The following is a 26,849-nucleotide window of genomic DNA, read 5'->3' as shown; positions in this document are numbered from 1 at the left end:
CCCTGATGATGAGTGACACTGAGTACCTTTTCATGTGTCTGTTAGCCATCTGGATGTCTTCTTTGGAAAAGTGTCTATTCATATCTTCTGCCCATTTCTTCACTGGACTTTTTGGCTTTTTGAGCTTGATAAGTTGTTTATAGATTTTGGATACTAACCCTTTATCTGATATGTCATTTGCAAATATCTTCTCCCATTATTTCCATTGACTTTTAATTTTGTTAATTGTTTCCTTTGCTGTGCAGAAGCTTTTTATCTTGATGAGGTCCCAATAGTTTATTTTTGCTTTTAATTCCCTTGCCTCTGGAAATATGTCTAGTAAAAAGTTGCTATGGCCAAGGTCAAAGAGGTTGCTGCCTGTTTTCTCCTCTAGGATTTTGATGGTTTCCTATCTCACATTTAGGTCTTTCATATATGTTGAATTTATTTTTGTGTATGGTGTAAGAAAATGGTCCAGGTTCATTCTTCTGCATGTCGCTGTCCAGTTTTTCCAGCACCATTTGCTGAAGACACTGTCTTTTTTCCATTGGATATTCTTTCCTGTTTTGTCAAATATTAGTTGGCCATATATTTGTAGGTCCATTTCTGGGTTAGAGAACCCAGAACCATACTGTCTTGATGATTACAGCTTTGTAATATAGCTTGATGCCTGGAGTTATATGCCTTCAGCTTTAGTTTGCTTTTTCAACAATACTTTGGCTATAAAGGGTCTTTTCTGGTTCCATACAAATTTTAGAATTGTTTATTCTAGCTCTGTGAAGAATGTTGGCTTGAGTTTCCCAAACAAACAAAAACTAAAGGAGTTTGTGACCACTAAACCACTCCTGCAAGAAATTTTAAGGGGGAAGACTCTGAGTGGAGAAAAAAAGAAGACCAAAGCAACAAAGACTACCAAGGGCCAGAGGACATCGCCAGAAACACCAACTCTATAGGTAACACAATGGCACTAGATTCATATCTCTCAACAATTACTCTGAATGTAAATAGACTAAATGCTCCAATAAAATGACATAGGGCATCAAAACGGATAAAAAACAAGATTCATCTATATGCTGCCTACAAGAGACTCATTTAAGATCTAAGGACACCTGCAGATTGAAAGTGAGGGGATGGAGAACCATCTATCATGCTAATGGACATCAAAAGAAAGCTGGAGTAGCCATACTTCAACAAACTAGATTTTAATTTTTTTTTTCAACGTTTATTTATTTTTGGGACAGAGAGAGACAGAGCATGAACGGGGGAGGGGCAGAGAGAGAGGGGGACACAGAATCGGAAACAGGCTCCAGGCTCTGAGCCATCAGCCCAGAGCCCGACGCGGGGCTCGAACTCACGGACCGCGAGATCGTGACCTGGTTGAAGTCGGACGCTTAACTGACTGCGCCACCCAGGCGCCCCAACAAACTAGATTTTAAAACAAAGACTGTAACAAGAGATGAATAAGTGCATTATATCATAATTAAGGGGTCTATCCATCAAGAAAATATAACAATTGTAAATATTTAGGCCCCCAACTTGCAAGACTCAAACATATAAATCAATTAATCACAAACATAAACTCATTGATAATAATGCCATAATAGTAGGAGACTTTAATACCCCACTTACCACAATGGACAGATCATCTAAGCAGAAAATCAGCAGGGAAACAATGGCTATGAATGACACACTGGACAAGATGAACTTAAAAGATATATTCCGAACATTTCATCCTAAAGCAACAGAATGCACATTCTTCTCGACTGCACATGGAACATTCTCCAGAAAAGATTACATACTGAGTCACAAATCAGCCCTCAACAAGTACAAAAAGATCAGGATCATACCATGCATATTTTCATATCACAACACTATGACACTTGAAATCAACCACAAGAAAAAATTTGGAAAGCCCTCAAACATTGAGGTTAAATAAAATCCTACTAAAGAAATGAATGGGGGGGCACCTGGGTGGCTCAGTCAGTTATGCGTCCAACTTCGGCTCAGGTCATGATTTCACTGTTCATGAGTTCGAGCCTCACGTCAGGCTCTGTGCTGACAGCTCAGAGGCTGGAGCCTGCTTCGGATTCTGTGTCTTCCTCTCTCTCTGTCCTTTCCCCACTCATACTGTCTCTCTGCCTCTCAAAAAATGAATAAATGCTAAAAAAAAAAAAATCTTAAAAACATAAAAGAAATGAATGGGTTAACCAGGAAATTAAAGAAGCACTTTTAAAAAGTACATGCAAGCAAATGAAAATGAAAACATGACAGTCCAAACCCTTTGGGATGCAGCAAAGGCAGTCCTAAGAGGAAAATACATTGCAATTCAGGCCTATCACAAGAAGCAAGAAAGGTCCCAAATACACACATCCTAACCTTACACCTAAAGGAGCTAGAAAAGGAGCAGCAAATAAAGCCTAAAGCTGGCAGAAGAAAGGAAGCAATAAGATTAGAGCAGAAATAAGATGTAGAAACCAAAACCCCAGTAGAACAGATCAATGAAATTAAAGGCTGGTTTTTTTTTTTTTTGAAGGAAATCTAGCCAGACTTATCAAAAAGAAAAGAGAGAGAACTTAAATAGATAAAATCACGAATTAAAGAGGAGAGATCACAACCAACACCACAGAAATACAAAAAAATTTAAGGGAATACTATGAAAAATTATATGCCAACAAACTGGACAATTTGGAAGAAATGGACAAACTCCTAGAAACTCACACACTACCAAAACTGAAACAGGAAGGAACAGAACATTTGAAGAGGCCCATAATCAGCAAAGAAATTGAATCAGTTATCCAAAACCTTCCAACAAACAAGAGTCCTGGGCCAGATAGCTTCCCAGGGGAATTATACCAAACAGTTGAAGAAGGATTGATGCCTATTCTCCTAAAAGTGTTCTAAAAAATAGAAATGGAAGGAAGCTTCCAGACTCATTCTCTGAAGACAGCATTACCTTGATTCTAAATCCAGACAAAGACCCCACTAAAAAGTAGAATTACAAGCCAATATCCCTGATGAAATTGGATATTAAAATCCTCAACAAGATACTAACAAATTGAATTCACAGTACATTAAAAGAATTATTCACCATCATCAAGTGGTATTTTCCCAGGCTGCAGGGCTGGTTCAATATTCACAAAGCAGTCAACGTGATACACCACATTAATAAAAGAAAAGATAAGTACCACATGATCCTCTCAATAGATGCAGAAAAAGCATGTGACAAAATATAGCATCCTTTCTTGATAAAAACCCTCAAGAATGTGGGGATAGAGGGAACAAATCTCAACATCATAAAGGCTACATATGACAGACCCACAGCTAATATCATTCTCAATGGGGAAAAACAGAGCTTCCTCCCTAAGGTCAGGAACATGACAGGGAGGTCCACTCTCACCCCTGTTATTCAACAGGGTACTGGAAGTCCTAGCCTCGGCAATTAGACAACAAAAAGAAATAAAAGGCATACAAATTGGCAAAGAAGAAGTCAAACCTTTACTCTTTGCAGTGACAAGATACTCTAAATGGAAAACCCAAAAGACTCCACAAAAAACTGCTAGAACTGATATATGAATTCAGCAAAGTCACAGGATATAAAATAAATGTACAGGAGTTGGTTGATTTCTATACACCAATAATGGAGCAGCAGAAAGAGTAATCAAGGAGTCAATCTCACTTACAACTGCACCAAAAACCATAAAATACGTAGGAATAAACCTAATCAAAGAGGTAAAAGATTTGTATAGTGAAAACTATAGAAAGCTTATGAAAGAAACTAAAAAAGACACAAAGAACTGGAAAAACATTCCATGCACATGGATTGGAAGAACAAATATTGTTAAAATATCAATACTACCCAAAGCAATACACATATTCAGTGCAATCCTTATCAAAATACTCTTTTTGACACTATTGTAAATGGCATCATTTCCTTTTGTTCATTTCCTTTTTATTGTTATAGTTGTTCATACAGCATTTCATATCATTTGTGGCTAGTATTTATGAATTGGAAGACTTCATCTTATTCATGGCAATATGCCCCACAGTAAACCACAGATTCAATTCAATCCATATCAAAATTTCATCAATCTTTTTTGCAAAAAATGGAAAAACTTATTTTAAAATTCATATGGACTTGCACTGGACCCCACATAACCAAAAAAATATTGAAAAAAGAACAAAGTTGAAGGACTCAAACTTCCTGATTTCAACACATTACTATAAAGCTACAATAATCAAAACACTGTGGCACGAGCACAATAAGACATACAGATCAATGGAATAGAATTAAGACTACAAAAATAAACTCATACATCTATGGTTAATGATCTTCAGCAAGGGTGCCAAGAACATTCAATGGTGAAAGAATAGTTTACTCAAGAAATAGAGGTGGAACTGGGAATCACATGTGAAAGAATGGAGTTGGAGCCTTCTATCACCATATGCACCATATGCAAAAATCAACTCAAAATGGATCAAAGACCTAAATGTAAGAGCTATAAGTATGAAACTCTTAGAAGACAACACAGGCATGAGAATGGTTTCTTAAATATGAAACCCAAAGCACAAGGAATAAAAAAAAGAAAAACTGGACTTCATAAAAATTAAAAACTTCCACATACCAAAGAGGGTGAGCAAGAGTGAAAAAACTTCCCACAGTATAGGAAAAAAAATTTGCAAATCATATGTCTGATAAGGATCTAGTATCTACAATATATAAAGGAACACTTACAACTCAGCAAGTAAATGACAATAAAAAAATGTGCAAAAGACTTGAATACACATTTTTACAAGAAGATACACAAAGAAGGTATATGAATATACTTGAAATTGTTAGTTATTAGAAAAATTCTATTCAAAACCACAATGAGATATGACTTTACATCCACTAGAATAGCTGGAATTTAAAAATTGAAATGTATCAAGTGTAGTCAAGAATGTAGAGAACCTGGAACCCTCATACATGTGGGTGGGGATATAAAATAGCACAGTCACTGTGGAAAACTTTTTGGAGGTTCCTCAGTAAGTTAAACATAGAATTACCGTATAACCCAGGAATTCTACTCCTAGGTATAGACCCACAAGAATTGAAAACAGGTGTGCAAAAACTTCTATAAGAATGTTCATAGCCAAATGGTGGGGAAAGTCTAATGTCCATAAACAAATGAATGAATTAGAAAAAAGTGGAATATCCATATAACAAAATTTTATACACACACACACGTTATAATATAAATAACAGAAATTCTGAGACATGCTGCAATATGTATGAACCTTGAAAACATTATGCTAAGTGAAGGAGGCCAGACACAAAAGGTCACATGTGGTAGGATTCCATTTACATGAGGTGACCAGAATAGGCAAATCAAAAGAAATAGAAAACAGATTGGTGGTTGCCAGGGCTAGGGTAGGGGAAAACAGAAAGTAACAGAAAACTGCTTAATGGGTATAGGGTTTTCTTTTGGGGTGATGAAATGGTTGTGGAACTTGATAGCAGTGATGGTAGCACAACGCTATAAATGCACTAAATGCCACTAAATTGTATATATTAAAATATTTTATTTTATGCTATGTAAATGTCAATTAAAAAAGAGGCAGTGATATATATTAAAATGTGGATGAACCTTGAAAACATTAATGTGAGTGAAAGAAGCCAGATACAAAAGGCCACATATTGCATGATCCTATTTATATGAAGTATCTGAAACAGGCAAATGCATAGAGGCAAAAAGCAGATTAGTGGTCCCCAGGATCTACAGGGGAGGGGAAATGGGGAGCGACTGCTTAACAGACACATGGGATTTGCTTTCAGGGTGATGAAAACACCCTGAAACTAGATAGTGGTGATGACTGCACAGCATTGTGAATGTACTTAATGCCGTTGAGTGATACACTTTAAAATGGTTAAAACGATAAATTTTATGTTATGTATATTTTACCATATTTAAAAAAAACACAGAGTGGTTCTGAGCGCTCCACCAACCCTTAAGGGCACAGGGCTGAGCACAGCACTGTGCACTGTGGTTAGGGTTTGTTTCTAATGTGATGATCTGTCTGTGCATATGAAAAAAGGTTTTGAGGGAAGTTTGAGGGGAGAATGGGCAGCTGAGCCAAGACATCCAGGAGGTGCTGACAGTGGAATGAATGAAACCCAAATGAAAAGAATACTGGGATGGTTTCTGGGGTCTGGTGTTGACAAAGAGCAAACCAATCAGGGCTGGGAGCTCTTTGGCATACCAAGGGCAGATGAACCATTTCTACCTGAGAGCTTTGTCCAGCAATCTCCATGGGACCAGAATTAATCGTTGAGCCCAGAAAATGTCTTCCAAACATTTTCTCTACTTCCAAGGGATCCAACAGCTGCATGGGTGCTTTGGCCATTTGAACGCAGTAACACAGAATTTCTCTATCAAGATCACTGGGTCCAACTTCCTCAGCTTCAAATGAAGGGAAGTGAGGCCCAGAGAGATGAAGTGACCTGTGCAGGGTCACCAAGAAGAACTGGGCCTAGAACCCAGGCTCTTGGGACTCCCAAAGAGGAAATGCGTTGATGGCCAGGATGTGGTTATTTCTGGCATATGAGTCAAGCATGCCAGCAGCATGGCCTGCAGGTTTGGGGTGGTCTCACCCAGGGGGACCTCAGCATTCTGGAACAGGGAAGAGAACAGACTGTGCTCTAGCCCACCTACTCTGGTCCTGCTGATAGCAACAGAATTCACAGACATAGCTTTTCCAGGGGCTCAGGAAGACGATCCTACTCAAGGCAGTGGAAGAATAGGAAAGGGGGAAAGGAGAGCCCTTGACCCACAGCAAGCAGCATCTACCCTGGAAGGAGTTTGCCATGTACAGTATGACAAGGCTCACTGGAAGCAAGGCTGAGCAGAGTGTGATGAATGGATTCATTTACAGTCAGAGAAACAATAGGACTCCTTTGACAGGGTGCTTAAATTCTGAATTCCCAGTTCAGTCGGAGAGGAGGCCAAAGGAAGTGAGGGGGGACTGCTGCTGGGCAGCCTGAGAGTTCAGAGAGCTCCCTCTCCTCCAAAGGTATGGGCCACTAAGTACCTAGAGGTTTTATTATTAAATGAGGCTCCCTTCCATCCCCCATCTCCTACTCTCTGCTGGAGGAAACAATCCTAGAAGGCATAAAAATGGTGCCAGAAAGAGGGCCCTAAATGGAGGTGAAGTGGCCCTGAACCCGGGCCTGGCTTTGCCACCAAATTCCTTTTGTGACATTAAATTGAGTCACACCATCTGTTCCTACAAAGAAGGGACAAGAATGTCTGGCTTAGCGTCTCCTCTCTTTGACGTATCATCCAACTCAGAGTGCAGAACCTGGAATAAGTGCTTTGCCCTCTCTGGCTTCACAGCCTTGCTGCCAAATGAGTTGGGCATCTGGTCCAGCCCCACTGCCTACTGGGGAGTGAATGACAGGACCGGGGCTGCAAGGTGACTTCTTCTTTTCTAAGTTTATTCATTTATTTTTGAGAGACAAAGAGAGAGGCAGATAGAGAATCCCAAGCAGGCTCCACTCTGTTAGTGCAGAGCCCAACACAAGGCTCAATCTCACAAACATGAGATCATGACCTGAGTCAAAATCAACAGCCAGATGCTCAACTCACGGAGCCACCCAGGCGCCCCTCCAAGGTGACTTCTTGATGCACTGTTTCCCACCCAGACATCCTCCAAAGAGAGCCTTCTCTGACCTGGACAGATGCTTAATGTCCTGAAGAACCTGTGACCAGGCTTCTCTGGTCAGGTGAAAAGCCAAAGTAAATAATCAGCCCTGTTCAAACCCAGAAATTTTCTGGGGCTGAGTTGTTGGGGAGAAGGGGCAGCAGCAAATAAAAGGATACTACACGAAGGAGGACCCATCACAGAAGGTGTAATGCAACTTGATGACCTTCTTGGATGTCTTAGACTCCTGAGAATGTTGGCTGAAGTGAGGCTGTTGGTGGGCAGGAGGCTGGTGAGGGGTGGGAGTGGAAGTCTGAGCACCTGGAGGGTGAGGGGTCTGAACGTCCCCTTTCGGGGCTGACATTAGATGAGAGGGCATCTTTGCCCTGTAGTTGCGAAAGATCATGGGGTAGGAGAAATTCCTCCCTTTCCACGAGGCCCTTTCAGCTTCTCTGCAGGGAAGGAGACCAACATATCTTCTAGCCACTTGGCTTTTACTCACCAGGAACACTCTCTCTATAGCCCCTGCCCAGCTCCCAAGACTCTTATCCCATTTCTCTGTCCCCAAAGTACCTGTGCCCACCCCACTCCCCCTCATCCTAAAGGCAGTACTTAGGAAGAACTGGGAAGGCCCTGGTACCCCTCTGAAACCATTCCTTGCCTGATTTCCACTGTAAGCAATGGGATGAGGACCCATGGAGTGGGACTGAGTACAGAAGGGGAGTCTGGAGGGCAGGGTCTGGGGACTCTGCTCACTCCCCACTCCTGAGGTTACAAAGAAAGAGCTTCCATCCAGAATGTTACAGTAAAGGGCAAACTGGGTAGCTTCCCTCCTCCCATGTTCTGTAGCTGCAATGATGGCCCATGGGAGCCCAAGACATATGCCTTAGATGGGGCTAGGTTTTAAATCCTTTATGGCCCATGGTCTGAGCCTTTGGAGAAATGTAGACTAACTTACTAGGACTTGTGGGACCCCAAATCATAGATATCATTAATCACCCAGGTCAATGTTTTTTGTTTGCTCTGAGAGGATTTTTGCTGCTGCTGCTGCTGCTGCTGTTGTAGGAAAACATCTGACAAATTGTGTTAAGAAATAAACATTCAAGGCACAAAGCCTAAAAAGTGTAAGGAGCCCTGCAAAAGGTGAGGAGGCTAAGATCAATGACCTGGTGTCAGGTCCACCAAATTGTGGGACCTCCGGCAATAGCTTATTGGCTTGCTCTGGCTACTGGTTTCCTCATCCGCAAAATGGGCATACCCCTTCTTCCTCATCAGGTTATAGTGAGGGCTGAAAAGGACTGTGAGTGGTGAGAGCGTAGGGACATGAATGCATATGAGGGATGGCCATCACCCCATCACTGGTCACTGTCGTTGGGGGCACTGGGCAGCTGGCACTTCCTGGCCCTGCTCAGACACTTCCGTGAATTCCCCGTCATGCACACAGGTAGCTGGCGGCCATACCCAATGCTTGCGTCTGCCCCCAACCACCCAGGCGCTCACATAAGGCGACACATCTCCTGCAGCTTCTCTCGGGCCTCAGGGCAGGGGTCGCTGAACTCCATACTGTTAGAGGCAGAGTTTCCGAGTCCTCGTTGGAGGGGTGACATGCTTATGTCTTCGAAGTTTTTTGATCTGCCTGTGGCTGGAGAGGAAGAAGTTAGAGAGGGGTTCTAGAGGATGGTTTCTTAAGACGTCATGTTCACATGGGGGTGAGGTGGCAGGCAGAGGATAGCAACTTCTCCTGATACTTAAAATAATCGGGGGGCATCATTCATGCTTCCCGGGGATGGGAATCCCTGGCATGTCACTATAACACAGAGACACTGCTCTGTGAGTCAACTAAGAATGTATTAGGAACAGGTACGTGCAGAGTGGCGTACCCAGCTATGTTTCCCCAGGACAGCCTGGGCCTGGGGCTGCCATGCATGCTGAAGTGATTCCCTTTTGACACTTCTGATTAAAGACAGAAAATCTCAGTTCCAACTCAATTGGCTGCAACACTTCTCCGACGCTGGCTAATCTTGGGCCTTCTGCAGAGGGCAGTGTGTATTGACAGACTAAGACTGCATTTTTTTTTTTTTTTTTTTTTTTTACATATTGTGGTAAAATACATGTAACAAAAATTTACCATCCTAACCATTTTTACATGTACAGTTCAGTGATATTAAATACATTCACACTGCTGTGCAACAATCACTATCATCTACCTCTATAACTCTTTCTCGTTTTGTAAATTAAAGCTCTTACCCATTAAATAGTAACAACTCCCCATTCTCCACTCCCCCCAGCCTCTAGTAACCATCACCTTACTTTCTGTTTGTCTGAGTCTGACTATTCTAAATACCTCATATAGGTAGAGCCATATAGTACTTATCTTTTTGTGATTAGCTTATTTCACTTAGCGTAATGTCCTCAAGCTTCTTCCACATTATAGCATGTGTCAGAATTTCCTCCCTTTTAAAGGCTGAGCAATATTCCGATGTGTATGTATAGACCACATTTTATCCACTCATCCATTGATGGACACTTGGGTTGCTTCCATGTTTTAGCTATTGAGAATAATGTTGCTAGGAACATGGATGGATATATATATATATATATATATATATATATATATATATATATATATATATATCATGTGTATGTTTCCATGATACATGGAAACATACATATTTGGATATGTTTCCAAATTGTATGTTTCCAATTTGAACGTCTTTTATTCCTTTTCTTCTCAATCTTGCTTTGGCTAGAACTTCCAGTTCTAAGTTGAATATAAGGGGTGAACTTGGGTACCTTTTCCTTGTTCCTGATCTTAGAAGAAGAGCTTTCCATCTTTCATCACTGAATATGATGCTTGTTCTATGTTTTTCACATATGACTTTTACCACGTGAAGGTAGTTTACTTCTATTCCTAGTTTGTTGAGTGTTTTTTAATCATGAAAGGGTGTTGAATTGTCAAATGCTTTTTCTGCACTGAGATGATCATGTGGTTTTTTTCCCCTTCACTCTGCGATTGAGTTTTGTTATTGAACCATGTTTGCATTCCAGGAATAAATCCTTCTTGGTGTCATGTTGTATAATCCCTAATGTACTATTGAATTCCATTTGCTAGTATATTGTGGAAGATTTTTGCATCAATGTTCATAAAGGACATTGTCTGTGGTTTTCTTTTGTTGTAGTGTCCTAGTCTGGTTCTGGTATCAGGGTAATGCTGGCCTCACAGAAGGAGTTGAGAAGTGTTCCCTCTTATTTTTTTGTTAAACTTTGAGAATGAAGAATAATTGTAATTAGTTCTTTAAAATGTTTGGTAGAATTCACCACTGAAGCCATCAGGTCTAGGGTTTTTCTTTGTTGGTAGGTTTTTGATTACTGATTTAATCTCCATAGTATTTATAGATCTATCAACATTTTTCTACTTCTTCCTGAGTCTTGGTAGGTTTTGTGTTTCTAGGAATCTATCCATTCCATGCAAGTTATCTAATTTGTTGGTGTATGATTGTTCATTTTCTCTGTTCTAATCTGTATTTTTTACCTTGTCTAGCTTTGGTTTTAGTTTCTTCTTCTTTTTCTAGGTCCTTAACTTGTGAAGTTAGGTTATTTGATGTCTTTCTTATCTTTTAATGTAAGCACTTAAAACTGTAAATTACCCCCTTAGTACTACTTCTGCTGCATCCTGTAAGTTTTGGTATATTGTATTCTAATTTTTATTCATCTCTGTTTTCTAATTTCTCTTGCAATTTCTTCTTTAATCTGTTGGTTGTTTAAGAATGTGTTATTTACTTTCCACAATTTTGTGGTTTTTTTCTAGTTTTCCTTCTGTTATTGATTTCTAACTTCATCCCACGGTGGTCCAAAAAGATACTTTGTATATCCTTTTTAATTGATTGAGACTTAAAATCTGTGGCCTAACATATGGCCTATCCTGAAAAATCTCCCATGTGCACTTGAAAAGAATGTGTATTGTTTTGTTGTTTGTGCTCTAATTGGTTTATTTCCTCTCTTTCCTTACTTATCTTTTGCCTGGTTGTTTTTCCATTATGGTGAGTAGGGTATTGAAATTTTCAACCACTATTGTAGAACTGTCTTTATTCTGTCAGTTTTTGCTTCAGCTATATATATTTTTTTGCATCAGATATTTTTATGGTCTGTCATTAGGTGCATAAACATTTATAATTATTATATCTTCTTGTTGTATTGAAACTTTTATTAATACCAGTGTCCTTTTTCTCTTATAAACTTTTGAGAGAGAGAGAGAGAGAGAGAGACAGAGAGAGAAAGAACATGCATGCTCAAGCAGGGGAAGGGGAGAGGGAGAGAGAGAATCTCAAGCAGGCTCCACGCCTAGCACAGAGCTCGACATGGGGCTTGATCTCAACAATTGTGAGATCATGACCTGAGCCAAAATCAAGAGTCGGATGGTCAACCGACTGAGCCACCCAGGTGCCCCTCTTGTAATCTTTTTTGATTTAAAGTCTATTTTGTCTGATACTAGTATTGCTACCCCTGTTCTCTTTGGTTAATATTTGCATAGAATATCTTTTCTCCATCCTTTTACTTTCAACCTGTTTGTGTCCTTGGATCTCAAGTGAATCTCTTATAGATAGTACATCATTGGATCATGTGCTCTAATCCATTCTGCCAATCTCTGTCTTTTGATTGGGGAGTTTAATCCATTCATATTTAAAGTAATTACTGACAAGGGATTTCTGTCATTGTACTTTTTGTTTACTAAATGCCTTATGGCTTTGGTCCCTCAGGTCCTACAATACTGTTTTGTGTTGATTGTGTGATAAGATATTTAAATTCCTTTCTCATTTGCTTTTTTGTATATTGTATAGCTATTTTCTTTGTGGTTACAATGAGGGAAACAGTGGGGATTACATTTAACATCCCAAAGTTCTAACACTCTAATTTGAATTTTTATCAGCTTAATTTACAAAAACTCTCCTTTAACAGATTCATTCCCACCTCTTTCAGTTGTTACAAGATTATATCTTTATAATTTTTTAAATGTGTATTTATTTTTAAGAGAGAGAAAGGGTGAGAAAAGAGAAGTGTGAACAGGGTAGTGGAAGAGACAGAAAGGGAGACACAGAATCTGAAGCAGGCTCCAGGCTCTGAGCTGTCAGCACAGAGCCCAACACAGGGCTCGAACCACGAGACCATGACCTGAGCTGGTCAGACACTTAACTGACTGACACCCAGGTGCCCCAACAAGATTACATCTTTATTTAGTATATGCACCAAAACATAAACTAACGATTTTTTTAAATGTATTAGTATTTTGAATTATGTAGAAAACAAAATTTGTAGTTAACCAAAGTTACAGTAATACTAGCTTTTAAACTAATAATTTTTTCTTTAAATGTATAAGTCTTTTAAATCCTTTTGAAAAACAGAGGCACCTGGGGGGCTCAGTTGGTTTAGCATCCGACTTTGGATTAGGTCATGATCTCACAATCTGTGACTTCGAGCCCCACGTCGAGTTCTGTGCTGACACCTCAGAGCCTGGAGCCTGCTTCAGATTCTGTGTCTCCCTCTCTCTCTGCTCCTCCCCTACTTGTGCTCTGTCTCTCTGTCTCTGTCTCTCTCAAAAATAAAAGGAAAACACTTAAAAAATTAAGATAAATAAATGAATCATGTAAAAAACAAAAAGTACAGTTATGAACCAATTACAATAATACTAGCTTTTATAATTGCTCATGTATTTTCTTTTATTGATATCCTTATTTCTCCATACAGCTTCAAGGTGCCTAGTGACCTTTCATTTCACCTTGCAGGACGCCCTTGAGCTTTTCTTGAAGGGTAGGTCTAGTGTCATGAACTTCCTTGGGTTTTGCCAATCTGGGAATGTTTTAGTATCTCCCTCACTTTTGAAGGACAGTTTAGCTGAATATAGGATTTTTGGTTGACAGTTTTTTTTTTTTCTTTTATCACTCTGAATATACAGCCTTGGTACCTTGTGGCCCCCAAAGTTTCTGATGAGAAACCTGCTGATAATCTTATTGAGAATTCCTTGCATATAATGATTTGCTTTTCTCTTGCTGCCTTCCAGATTCACTGTCATTGTCTTCTGAAAGTTTGATTATAATGTATCTTGGTGTGGGTCTCTTTGAGTTCATGTTACTTGGAGTCTGTCAAACTTCTTTGGTGTTTATACTCATGTCTTTCATCAAACTTGGGACTTTTCATTTCCTCAAATATTCTTGCTATCCCTTTCCCTCTTCTCCTTCTGAGACTTCCACAATGTGTATGTTATTCTCCTTGATGGTGTCCCACAGGTCCCTTAGGCTCTGTTTACTTTTTAAAAATCTGTTCTTCAGATTTAATAATTTCAATTGTTCTATCTTCAAATTTGCTTATTCTTTCTTCTGCCTGCTCAACTCTGGGTGGCAATGTTTTGTGCTTATTGCACTTATTTTCACAGTTATAACCCTGTGGCAGGTGTCAGCTGGTATAAGGATTTGGTGACATGAACTTGTGGAGATAGTCCTCCATGACTAAAATTCCAGAGGCATCATTTCAGGTCCACATGTTTCTGAGCCTCTGCTGCCCACCCAACTGGAGCCACATGCTCTCTCTTAATATATGTAGGCTCAACTTCATCCTGGTTTCAAGAATGAAAATGAGTTTCAAGCCAGGGCCACTGCTCAGGCTCCAGCTGGGTCCTGAGTGCCTCAAAATTAAGTCTTCTTCACTGTCAGCCAACTCTTCGGCTTTCTGGCTGGTACTTGGATACCATCTCTGGTATCTGCCATTATGAGTGGTTTCTGGTCCCTTTTGCCACTCCTCCTGCCACCCAAGACCAGAGACTTGGCCCTGAGTCCCAGCTAGCAGCTGGATGACCTCCTGAAACATCTTCTAGTCTGACCATTCATGTCTGGCTTGGCCCTAGTTGCCTTGGATCCTTGAGGGTGATATCTTCTCACTCCAACCAGGAACCATTTTTTGACAGACTTCTCTCAGTTCTCCTTCTGTAAAGTTGGGCTACTTTCCAAAAATAGCTGCTGTTCCCTCAGGGAGTAGACTCAACTCCTGAAGCCTGTCTACTCCAAGTCTGCTTGGTCCTAGAACTGCAAAGGGGGCAGTTGGTAAGGTGTGATAGCACATGTGCATGAACAGAGAGCAGAGGTCCAAAATTCAAAGTGGCCTAAAACCAGAATAACTGTACAACATATACAAACTGGGAAAGTTTTTAGAGTGAAAGCGGGCATCATTAAATGTTATGTCAGAACAATAAGCATAAACTGGGACATTCCTGGGCAAAACAGGTCTACATGGTCACTTACAAACTATTAGAGAAAGTTAATTATCCATTCTGGCATGCATGTATGAGACTAATTTCTAAACATATCAAGAACCTATAACAGATGCAACACCACGAAAATACATCTAGTCAGAATGATGCACATCATGACAAATCACATTTTGGTGGGGTAGCAGAGGAAAACAGCCGGACAGACAAAGAGGCCAACAGAAGGCATCACCTGCAAGATCATTAGGAGGAAAAATCATGAAATCACAGTTTATCTTGAAGATACTTTGTCTTCTCTCAAAGGGATTCTGTTGATTTAGGGCCAGCTCAGGAGTGGATATAATAAAACCAGGAGCACATAAATTGGGATGCTGGAAATGATGCTGTGGGTTATTGAACCACAGTGACAGAAAGCACATCAACAGAGGTAAAGGAGCTTGGGAAACGAGAGGGGGCAGCTGGATCTACTCCAAACAAGGAAGCTGAAGATGTCAGTTCCATTTGGGAAGGTGTTCTTTGTCTTAGAGTCCTCATGTATACCCCCAGGATTTAGAACAGTGAATGATAACTAGCAATTGTTCACTAAACATTTGTTCACTAACTGAAGACACAGGAGGAGCTTGATATGGAGAATGAGGCCTGGAGGAAGGCAAATCACATAGTCAGCAAGAGGCAGGGTCAGAAATAAAATGCAAACTTCTCAACTTCCAGCCTTACCTCCAGTGTCTGTGGGACACTGGACAACTGGACAATCTTTGAGCATTCCTACCTTTTGCTGATCCTTCCACCACCTACTTTGCAAGTACAGTCCTCCCTGCCTACCCCATTCCACCATCTGCCATCACAGCTGGTTGGGGAGAAGGTAACTGGAAATTCCATGAGACTTTGCCTTGCCATTTCCACTCCCAACTTATTTCTCTGAGGTTCTGGCTGCATAGTTGCTGCTATACTATCTGGTCTACTGCCACCTGTTCTTTGTCTTAAGCCTTTTTTTCTGTTGTGTGTCCTCCTCCGTGGGATAGCAGGTCCCTCTATGTCTTTCTCTTCTTTCTGCATGAATCAGCCCAGTTTGGGACATGCTGTTAGGTCTGGTATCCAAATACGTCTCTTCAGATACTCGTTCCCCCACTGGCTGTGTGAGTAGGAGCAACATAGATCTCTCTCTTGGTAGAAGGGGTGAGTTTGGGATACTGAGGGGGATGGAAGATGTAGGTTTGATAGGGATGTTGTACTGTGTGAAGGGAACCACATCACCAGGAACAGAGGGCACGTAAAAACAATCAAATGATGAGACTGCACTGTGGAGTGACTGGGTTGAGATGTGTCAACTTTTGTGGGAAAGAATCTGTGTCAATAGCTTCTGCCAACAGGCAGGACAGCCATGTACCCTTCCTATCAGAAAACTAAATCAAAGCATCTCATTAAACTGCACTGGGAATCCTTTATGCCCTCCCCCACCCCCTCCCCCAAAGATGGGCTAAGAGCTCTTTGCTGGAATCCTCTGTTACCTGTTTTTTTCTTGACTTCCCTTCCAGTTGAGAGGGAAAAGCTCAGACAGCCAGTAGATGACTCGTAGACAAGCTGGTAAGGTGAGTTCACACCCATGGTTGGAGTACTCACAGAGGAATCTGGAGTGGAAGATGGAGGAACTCTTTTTTCAACTTTTCAATTTTTCTTGTAACCAAAAATTTAGTATTACATTTTTTGTTCTGACAGTATGGTAGAGTAGATATTCTAAAGTGCCCTGATTGCTACAAAACAACCACATCTTGGAAGAAAAAGACTTTTTAATGCATGAGCAGGCTCAGAGTAATTAAGGGGAATCTTTAAGATTCCTTTCTGACAGTACCCCTCACCCCACTATAGTATCCCTCAAGAGAGTAATGACACCAGCACAGGGAGCCGGGAGCAGCAAGCACAGAAGGTGATGGTATTATTGTGAGGGCAAATGCAGGTATAAGTGCGGCGCTAGGTGGAGGGAATAAACATTGGACCAATTATTCTCTATCCAGGACACTGAAATCAGATGCTTCTTCAACAACAAATCAGGCTCTTGCAGAATCACACTGTTTCACATAGAATCATTTGATATCCGACCACTTGAGAATTAAAATTTAGCACCCCCATCACTGGCGGAAAATCGTGATCATACTTACATAAACTTCATCAAATCATTGACTCATTCTTTACCCAAATATGGTCATTTCGCTGGTTAGGCATGAAATTGTTAGGAAATGTTAAGCAACTTATCATGGTTCATTCAAATTCTGAAAGAAAATGGCAGACCTGACCTAAATAGATAAAGACTATAACCAGAGACTGCACACGTGCAAATAATAACCTTCACTAGTGATACAAAAGTTAAGATCAGGATAACTTTCAGTACCTTCTAAGTTAGCAGAAATGGACTGACAACAGCCAATGCTGGTAAAGATGGGATAAAACCAGTCAACCATGCTGGTATAGGCAAAATCCATCTAGAAAATAGTATTTGGTAAGAGCTGTACACATATTGAAACTTTCTGCCCCAATAATCCCTCTTAATCAATCTTAACCAATAGAAACTGAAGTTGCATATTGTGATGCATATTATACTAATAGTAGGAAACTAAAAACCTAAGCATTTGGTTAATCATAGAACCTGAACATTAAAAGTCTACAATGAATTAAAGCGACAATTATTAAAATATATAGCTATGTTGGCAAACATTTGTCTCTCAGTTAAGGAAACTGAGAGGCAGGAAAATTGTAGTATTAATATATATATATATATATATATAGAGAGAGAGAGAGAGAGAGAAACCAAAAAGGAGATTACACAAATGAAAAATAGGAATTATGTAAATAAAGATGGCAAGATTATTTGCTTTCCTTTTTTGTATATGTTTTACTTAGTAATATTGCCAACAACTGAAAATCAAGGAGCAGTCCAGTTTTCTTTCATGACAAGGCAGACTAGTATGTACTGGAAAGGAGAAAAGGCAGGAAGTAGGCTTATCACTAAGGAAATGCTTCCTTAAGCAAGGGGTATATTCTGGCTGTAGCTTTAAGGGAAGACTACTCCAGACCCAGTTACAGCTTTGGTCTACCTCATGCAGTAAGATGGTCCAGAAAAGCAAAAGTCATGTAAAATACGTCAACAGCATTTGGATCTACTTTTTAATGCCCTGTAAGAGCTAATTCAAGTCCTTCTAGGATTAATGCTTTTCCAAAAAGAACAGATCAGTCCTTCATTTATATTTTGTTGGTTAGGTTTTTTTTTTTTTCCCCCAAGCTCTAGGCTTGTTTAAAGGGGAGCATCTGGAACAGACATGCCAGCAAGTGAGAGATTTCTTAGGGAGTGTGGTGGAACACTCTTGCTAATGTAGCAGGATGCAGAAATCATCAAAGCCTCTCCAGAGTTCAGCTCAGTTCTCTGCAAATTCTCTTCCACCATATTAACCACAACCCAGAAGGGAGGCAGGAAGCCACTGAATCACGGGTGAACGTCTGTGACCCTGCAAGAATGCTCAAACACCTTATGGGGTGGAATACTAATGGTGACAACCATTTCCTTTTCAAGGTAAGGGAACGCTACATTCAGGTAGGGGAGCATCTTGGGCAGGTCTGAGGGTGAGCCGCTGGGCCAGGTGGGACTTTCCTACCCATGCAATAGACCAGCAGGCAGTGTCCCCCACAAATGAGATGGATCTCTAAGCTCCACACAGAATGCAAGGTGCAGGACTCCATGCATGCTGGTAACCATCTGTGTATATAGTTACAGCATAGTTAGAGGGCCAGTGTTTTCATGGCATAGCTGATCCTGAGCAGCATGCGCAAAGAGTAAATTCCCTTAAAACAAAGACCTCCAGGTCATGGTAAATAGTGCGGAGGTGGGGGTGGGGGAGTCCAATTGGAATTTTATTTTAGAAAATGAAAACAAACTTGAAAACCAAAAAATAAATAATCCAATTAAAAAATGGGCAGAAAACATGACCAGACATTTCTCCAAAGACAACTAGATGGTCAAGAGACACATGAAAAGACAAATAAGCAGAGGGAAAAAAGAGAGATAGACAGACAAACAAAGAAACAGACTCTTAAGTACAGAGAACATGCTGATGGTTACAGAGGGGAGATAGGTGGGGGAGGGGTGAAGAAGAGCTCTGAACAAGGCATAGGATTGCTGACTCACTATATTGTACACCTGAAACTAACACAACACTGTATGTTAAATATACTGTAATTAAAATTAAAAACTTCATAAAATTTAATAAAAGAAAAAAATAAAGCATACTTGGATTGAGGCTTAGAAAAAAACCCCAAAATTTATCAAAATAACTTTCTTTCACCTTGTATTTAACGAAAGTTTGTTGATTTTGTAAGCACACGCTAATTCTCATAAGCAATAAAAATGACTGTGTCATTTTTTTTTTTTTACTTTTTGAGGTGGGGTGATTTTCTTTTTTCCTGAATGGTTGTAGGATAGCAATAAAACATGAGTACCTTCCTGTTTTTCTTTGCAAAAATACCCAAGGGCTTTATCAGTTTTTATTTTTAACTGACCCCCAAATCATCCTTTCTGCAAGGAGTCGCTGCCCCAGATGATTTTCCTGTCTCCAGTAGCTGATTGGTTTTGCCTCACTGTGCCATCGTCAGTGGCTTCGCATGGGGACTGAGCAGCTTTCCAACATCGCTTCCACTGACTCCATGAAATCCCACATTTTTCCTGCAAGGCTGGCAATTTTATTATGCAATTTATTTGTACTGTACATGTATACTATCAGATGTTTAAGCTCTGACCTCCAAGGAAAGGTTTGTCCAAGATGGACAAACATCCAGTGGACGGGGAGAGATGATATTTTACAGGGAGGGATGGATTTTACAGGTGAGGGTCAATGGTTATGAGATTTAAATTTTTTTTACGCTTCCCTATGAAACCTAACAGGCAGGATGACTTTCAGGCATCCAAAATGAATACAGGTGACCTTTGAACAACATGGGTTTGAACTGTGAGGGTCCATTTATATGTGAATTTCTTTCAATAACTATAGTACAGTCCTGTAAATATATTTTCTCTTCCTTAGGATTTAAAAAAAATTTTTTTAATGTTTATTTTTGAGAGACACACAGAGAGAGAGAGAGCGTGAGCAGGGGAGAGGCAAAGAGAGAGGGAGAGGGAGACACAGAAAACGAAGCAGGCTCCAGGCTCTGAGCTGTCAGCACAGAGCCCAACACAGGGCTCGAACTCACAAGCCGTGAAATCATGATCTGAGTTGAAGTTGGATGCTTAACTGACTGAGCCACCCAGGCGCCCCATCTTCCTTAGGATTTTGTTAACAAATTTTCTTTTCGCTACCTTATTTTATTGTAAGAACACAGTATATAATACATATAACACACAAAGTATGTGTTAACTGTTTATGTTAACGGTAAGAATTTTGATCTATATTAGGCTATTAGTAGTTAAGTTTTGAGGGACTCAAAAGTTACATCTGGATTTTTTACTGCTTGGGGGGTCAGCACAAGGGTCAGTTGTACTTGTATATCCACCATGCTTAAGAGATACATTAGATACAACTGATTCACTGTGTCTCCCAGATCCTATTCCCCTCCACCCCTCTCTAGTGCTCACTTCCTCCAACTTAGCATCCAGCATTCCCCTCCACGCTTTTATACTGTACCCAAAGCAATATTGCTTGTATTCTTTCAAATTTTGTTTAAATAGTATCATACCAAATGTATCCTTCTCAAACTTGCTTTCTTTTATTTGCTTAACACTGTGTTTTGAGATTTTATCTGTACTGATATGTGCATTTTAATGCTTATTTCATTTTGTATTATTTTTTCTTTTTAATTGAAGTATAGTTGACATACAATATTATATTACTTTCAGGTGTACAATATTGTGATTCAATATTTATGCACATTACAAACTGCTCATCACAGTAAGTGTGGTCGCCTCTGTCACATCTGACACATCTGTCACTATAGTATTATTGACTACAGTCCCTATGCTGTATAAGTGCTTGATTTTTACTTCTCACTACGTTCCATTGTTTAAATAGACTATCAATTGTTTTCCTCCTATTGATGGACACTTATGTTGTTTTCAATTTTATTTTCTTTTGCCATTCCAAACAGTACTGCAATAAACATTCTGGTACAACTTCTTGCACACGTGTGCCAAGTGTGACTAGCCAAGTGTGGCTAGTGGACTGATGAGAATCCACACCAGCCCATGGCCAGATGAGCACAAAAATTAAGAGTAAACATTTAGAAACCTCTGTGTCAATTTTACATTGCTGTCACATCACATTTTTGAAAACGTCAGTCCACGAGAGATAGAGATTGGCAATTTTACAAGTTGGTCCTTTACCACAGACAGTTTGAAAAGCACAGCCCTAGGGAATGACCTAGAAGAGAAGTTGCCGAGTTGTCACATGCTAGAGCATCGACCACCTTGCAGATACCATCAAACTGCTCTCCATGGGAACTGCACCAATTTCTATACTCACCTGCAGCATTTAAGAATCTCTGTTGCTCCAGAATCTCTCTGTTTGAGAATCCACCTCAACTCTTGCAGATGTCAAATGTTTAAACTGGGGATTTGACCTTTCTATTGCATTCTTAGTAGCACTATTCGAACTTCTAAGGGCCGAAGCTTGGGTACCCACCTTTCCCTGTCTGTCCGGCACCATAGCTACTTTTTCCAATTGTGCTGATCAGGTAGTCAAGAGCCATCTCCTTGGCATTGACGTGGAGGAGCAGGCTGGCCTCCACGAAGCGTCTTGTGATGTCCAGAGGATTGGCACCTACTAAAGGAATCATTGAAGCAACTCATTTTCCTCCCAGCACAGGGTTAATGCTTCCAGGAAAAGACTTCTGTAAATGGCCCAGGAAATAAGGGTAGAGGGAAGCTCTATTCCTAGGGTAAGCAAGTGAGGGTCTTTTAATAGAAGGGTCTCCTTAATGGAAGGGTCTCGATTTCCCAAGACCTGTCAGGTGGCATTTTGCTCTCTACCCCCCTTACCCTTCTCTCTTCCTACCCACAGGCCAGGGTCCTGGTGCCATTAGTATTTAAAATAACATCTAGAAAGTTCTAGAAGCATCTAGAAGGCTCAATTACTGATATGGCTCTATCTTCCCTCCTTGATCTTGGGGTTACACCCTTACCATGGATGGTCTTGCTAAACACCAATCAGCCCTCTCAATTCACCCCCTCTTCCTGGGTGCTGCCTCTCTCCACCCTTCATTTCTACAAACTCCACCCTTCAGTGCCTCTGGCCTCACACTGTTCTCCATAGCCTACCTTCCAGTCTGAGCTCAGCAATACTGGGGGAATGGGAGAAAAAAGTAAAGAACAGTTTGGGGGGAGAGGATGACTCTTGAGGGGGGTTGTGGGACAGGGTTCGATTCCTATGGCTGCCACTTATCCCTAGCATATTCTTATACACCTGGCTGGGGGGGCTATGGTGGCTGTGGTGGACACACACACATCGGTCTGAGTAGATCCTTCTGGGCTCAGAAAAAATGGAGAAGAATCTGGTGAGCCAGCCTTACCAGATACAGACTCCACCATGGCCTTCATCTTCAGGGTGAGCAGCTCTGTCAGCAGGTGGATGGACCGCCGCTGGAATTTCTGCAGGATTTCCCGGCTAGAGTGCACCAGATGGCCATGGGTGGGAGAGCGGGTGAAGCTGGCGGGCCCAGTGGGTGTGGGCAGTGACGGAGGTGGTAGTACTGGTGGGGGTGCCTTCTTCTGGACAGGGGCCTGCATGGAGGTTGACTCCATAAGCACCACAGGTGGGGATCCAATGCTGATCTCCAGGCCCAGGATGTCAGATGCAGTAGGTACCATGGGGTCGGCAGTGAGTTCCTCCCAAGTGAACTCAAAGATGTTCCTGATGCCCTTAGGTACAGAAATGCCTGCATTCCGGCAAATGATGAGCAGTTTGGAGATGCGGGCCAGCAGCCTGGGGGCCAAGGCTGTGTATTGCCGATACAGTTCTCTGTTGCTCTTGATGTCGTTCATGTTGCTAGAGTATGCATGCTGCTAGGTAATACTGTCCATCTCAGATAAGATGGACCTTCAGCTGTAAAAAGTCAGAGCCCCCTGAGAGGTGAATGAGAGCGAAAAGTTCTTACCTAAGGTGAAGCCTTGGAGACAAACAGAATGGAAGTGCTGAAATGGCCTTTACAGGTCATTGAGCCAGTTGTCCTATCCAGGGAGGATAAGGAAGTAACTGGTCACTCCTCACACAGTAGGGCAAAGGGATGCCCCTCTTCCCTTTTCTTCCCAGAGACAGCAACAGATAAACCCACATTGATGAGTCGCTTTGGGAAGGGCCTTTGGGGATGACCAGATTCCAGAAATGGTTCCAGGGACAGTCATACAAACCAAGTACCTCTTGGGAGGGACCCTGCGGGGCTGGAGGAGTGGAAAGGATGGGGAAGGGCGAAAGGTTCCACCGTACCTTTTATAGTTAGAGACCTGACAGCGAGAGATCTTCTTGTAATTTAGTAATAAAAATCTGCAAAGAACAAAAAGATGCTTTATTGGCTGTGTGGAGGGGGTGATGTGGAAGTTCCTGGTGGTGATGCAAGGGTGGGCATGCAATTATTCAACATGTACATCCAAGGGCAGACAGAGAATACATTTTCTCAATTCAATGACTAATATTGGCCACATTTCATCAAAGCAAGGTTTTAAGCAATTGATTGTAAGATGCACCATTGTACAAGAAAGAAAAAAAAATCAATGTAAGATGCCACTGACTATAAGACATATCACAATTTAAGAGATGTTAAAATGGGGGAAATGCCTATCTTAAAATCAATGAACTATAATAAATATTTCCCCACTTTAATAGAATTTCTTGAGGGCTCTGCATGCTCATCAAGTAGACATGTGTGGGGTAGCAAAGAAGCATATTTGTGTCTGGGTCATCTGAACACCATTAGGTGCTATGGTGGTTGTTACCCTTACTTCTAAATTGTGTTTTATTCGTATTTTCTCAATATATATCAAAAATAGATCACTGGTTGGAGTGCCTGGCTGGCTCAGTCAGAAGAGCATGTGACTCTTGATCTTGAGGTCATGAGTTCAAGCTCATTGAGTATAGAGATTACTAAGAAAAAAAATCAACTTAAAAAAATAGAACACCAATTGAAGAGAGGGAGTGTGAAGAACAGTTTGATAAACACAAAAATAGCTGGGAAAATCCACAGATAGACTTTGAGGGTTTTGTAATCAGATCTGAAAGTTTCATTTATCTAATCAAAATGAACCCCATAAGGACATTCTTTAGTAGCATATCAGTCTAAAATACATTGACAAAAAATGTAAAGTCCACTTCTTAATCTTGCGCTACACAAAAAGGATGATTTATTTCTTTTTAATTCCAGAGGGGCTTTGTGAGAATATGAGCCTCTGCAAAAGATGCTGAAGAATCCAGAACACGTCACAAAAGCTGACCTAAGGGAAGCTTAGAGCAGACGGGGTAGGGTCCTCCCCCACCACCTTTGCCAGCATTTTCCATGCCATGCAGGCCAGCTGCCCTGTGGTCTGACTTCAGTGGCCCCCAACCAGCACACCAGTAACACCGGCTGAGGAAGGACTACTGGCCAGTGCCTTCTGGCAATCCTTGTCACCACAGCCTTCCAATCATCACTTCTACCTTCCATCCTGACAACCACTCCCTCACGATGTCCAAGGTGTCTCTTCTCTTGCCAATCTTCCCTCTTTCATTTCTCAAACCATGCCCCCTGGAGCCACCCCAAAGTCACCCGTGGGGTATACAACCGGCATATACCAGAGCACGCTCAGGGCCACGATCTGGTGCGACCACCCTGGGGTGAGATTATTCACTTTCCCAATTCACTGATAAGGAATCAGAGGCTTAGGGAGACAGAGCTCCTAATCAGGCAGGAGTTGCCTATATGCAAAGTCTTGGCACAGAAGCTGTCCAAGCACACTGTGATTTCCCCACGGCCTTCGAGCTGCCTCTGCCCATCTATCAGCAACAAAATCCCCAAGGAACAAGAGCTCCATAGAGCAAACCCTTATGACATCCTGGTTTACAGAGAAGTGGCTTCCTATGTCTATTTGCTGACCCCCTGGCATCTCTATTCCTCAGCTTTGGAGACTCAGAAAAAAATAGTTCATTTTTTAAATGAGAAGTCTGCAGAACAAAGAAACCACTCAGAATCTCCATCATCTGGGCAACCAGCCAGATGGATCTGACCCTGACCAAGCAAGGCAGATTTTTTTTTTTTTTTTTTAAGCTAAGACTCAAATGAAGAGAAGACAAATACAGTCCTTGAAATGTTAACTGGTTTGGGGAACTTCTCCCCACCCTCCCTACCAGTTCATTTCTTTTGAAGTTAACTTTGAAGATAAGTCTTACAAACAGATAAAAGCTGGTTTTTAAAGCGACTTTATTGAGGTATAATTCACACGCCATACAATTCACCCTTTTAAAAGTGTACGGTGGTTTTTAGTATATTCAAAGTTGTGCAATGAACACCACTATCTAATTTTAGAACATTTTCATCATCCCCAAGAGACATTCATTAGCAATCGCTCCCCATTCCCCCTCACTCCTAGGCAACCACTAATCTAGTTTCTGTCTATAGATTTGCCTGTTCTTGGCATTCCACATAAATGGAATCATACACTATGTTGTCTTTTGTGACTGTCTTCTTTCAGTCAGCATGTTTTCAAGGTTCATCCATGTCACAGAATGTGTCAGTACGTCATTCATTTTTATGGCAGAATAATATCCCATTATATGGATAGACCACAATTTGTTGATCCACTCATTATTTGACGGACATTTTGGTTGCTTCTACTTTGGGCTATCATGAATAGTAATACTATGAACACTCATGTACAAGTTTTTGCGTGGATGGATGTCTTCACTCTCCTGGGTGTATATCTAGAAGTGAAATTGCCAGGTCATATGGCAACTCAATGTTTAACATTTTAGACCATCAGACTGGTTTCCAAAGTGGCTACCCCACTTTACAGTCCCACCAGCAATGTAGGAGGATTGTAATTAATCCAGGTCCTTGTGAACACTTGTTACTATGTCTTTTTGATTCTAGAGCCATTCTAGAGGGTGTGAAGTGGCATCTCATTGTGATTCTGATTAGCATTTTCCTAATGCCTAATGATGGTGAGCATCTTTTTGTGTGTTTATTGACCAATTTATATCTTTTTTATAGAAGAGTCCATTTGCACCTAAAAGCTGTTTTTTAAAAGAAAAATGTCATTTAAAATTTGCTATTACCATACACTTACTTTATTTACATTATATTTAAGTATGATAATATAACATAAATATTATATTTATAATTTCTACTTACCTGTATTTATTGCCATATATTTATCTCTTCAAAATTCAGCTAGACGTACCCATGTGACTAAATTCTGGCCTCTGAAATGAAAGCAGAGCTTCTGGGTAGGACCCTGAGACATGTTTTTACAGGAAGCTACCTTCATGGACTTGCTCTTTCCTCACAGCCCTTCTCTTTCCTCCTCTCTGTAGCTCAAGCAACCATGAGGTTACCTTGCAGAGGGAAGCCACACATTAAAGGGGGCTGAGCGGAGTGCCGGAGCCTGGGCTCCTGATGACACAGCGACACCCCCACACCAACAATCGGCCACCGACCTCTAAACTGGTTTCACAGGGCAGAATGAACCACTTTATTCAGATCTCTACCCTTGCAGTCAAGTGTGATTCCTGACTGACAACCAGCCATGTTGGAACACCATCCCACCCTCCTTTCTCTGTAAACACTTTTTATGATTTGGTCATTCATTTTTCCATTACTGAGACATGGGCCTTGCCCTCAACTAGCTCAACGTTTAACAGGCAGGTCGGACTTAGAAAATTGACTCATAGACTATAGGATAAGGGTCACACTACAGAAAAATATACACAGGCCATGAAAA

The 26,849-nt window shown here is 41.0% G+C and overlaps 2 protein-coding genes across 6 annotated transcripts in view; both read right to left on the bottom strand.

Annotated features, from left to right (window-relative positions):
* Positions 1 to 26,849, bottom strand: part of CA2H3orf20 (chromosome A2 C3orf20 homolog) — a 97,700-nt gene that overhangs the window by 65,016 nt on the left and 5,835 nt on the right. For 2 of the 5 annotated variants that reach the window (XM_053218901.1, XM_053218900.1), the window contains exons 2-7: positions 26,261 to 26,331; positions 22,454 to 23,424; positions 21,568 to 21,708; positions 16,420 to 16,539; positions 9,157 to 9,298; positions 7,836 to 8,108 (exon numbers count right to left, since the gene is read on the bottom strand). In XM_053218901.1, the coding sequence (XP_053074876.1) occupies positions 7,836 to 8,108; positions 9,157 to 9,298; positions 16,420 to 16,539; positions 21,568 to 21,708; positions 22,454 to 22,925 (1,148 nt within the window). In that variant the 5' untranslated portion in view covers positions 22,926 to 23,424; positions 26,261 to 26,331. The remainder of the gene's footprint in view (positions 1 to 7,835; positions 8,109 to 9,156; positions 9,299 to 16,419; positions 16,540 to 21,567; positions 21,709 to 22,453; positions 23,425 to 26,260; positions 26,332 to 26,849) is intronic. The other 3 variants (XM_015076444.3, XM_053218902.1, XM_053218903.1) reach the window with 3 other exon arrangements.
* CCDC174 (coiled-coil domain containing 174) overlaps positions 25,314 to 26,849 on the bottom strand; it is a 32,152-nt gene continuing 30,616 nt past the window's right edge. Inside the window, exons 12-13 of the transcript XR_008296997.1 lie at positions 26,261 to 26,331; positions 25,314 to 26,142 (exon numbers count right to left, since the gene is read on the bottom strand). The gene's annotated coding sequence lies outside the window, so the exon portion shown is untranslated. The remainder of the gene's footprint in view (positions 26,143 to 26,260; positions 26,332 to 26,849) is intronic.

The sequence above is a fragment of the Acinonyx jubatus genome, chromosome A2 (assembly GCF_027475565.1).
Source record: "Acinonyx jubatus isolate Ajub_Pintada_27869175 chromosome A2, VMU_Ajub_asm_v1.0, whole genome shotgun sequence".
Classification (NCBI taxonomy): domain Eukaryota; kingdom Metazoa; phylum Chordata; class Mammalia; order Carnivora; family Felidae; genus Acinonyx; species Acinonyx jubatus.
This window is presented reverse-complemented; position numbering and strand designations above follow the sequence as displayed.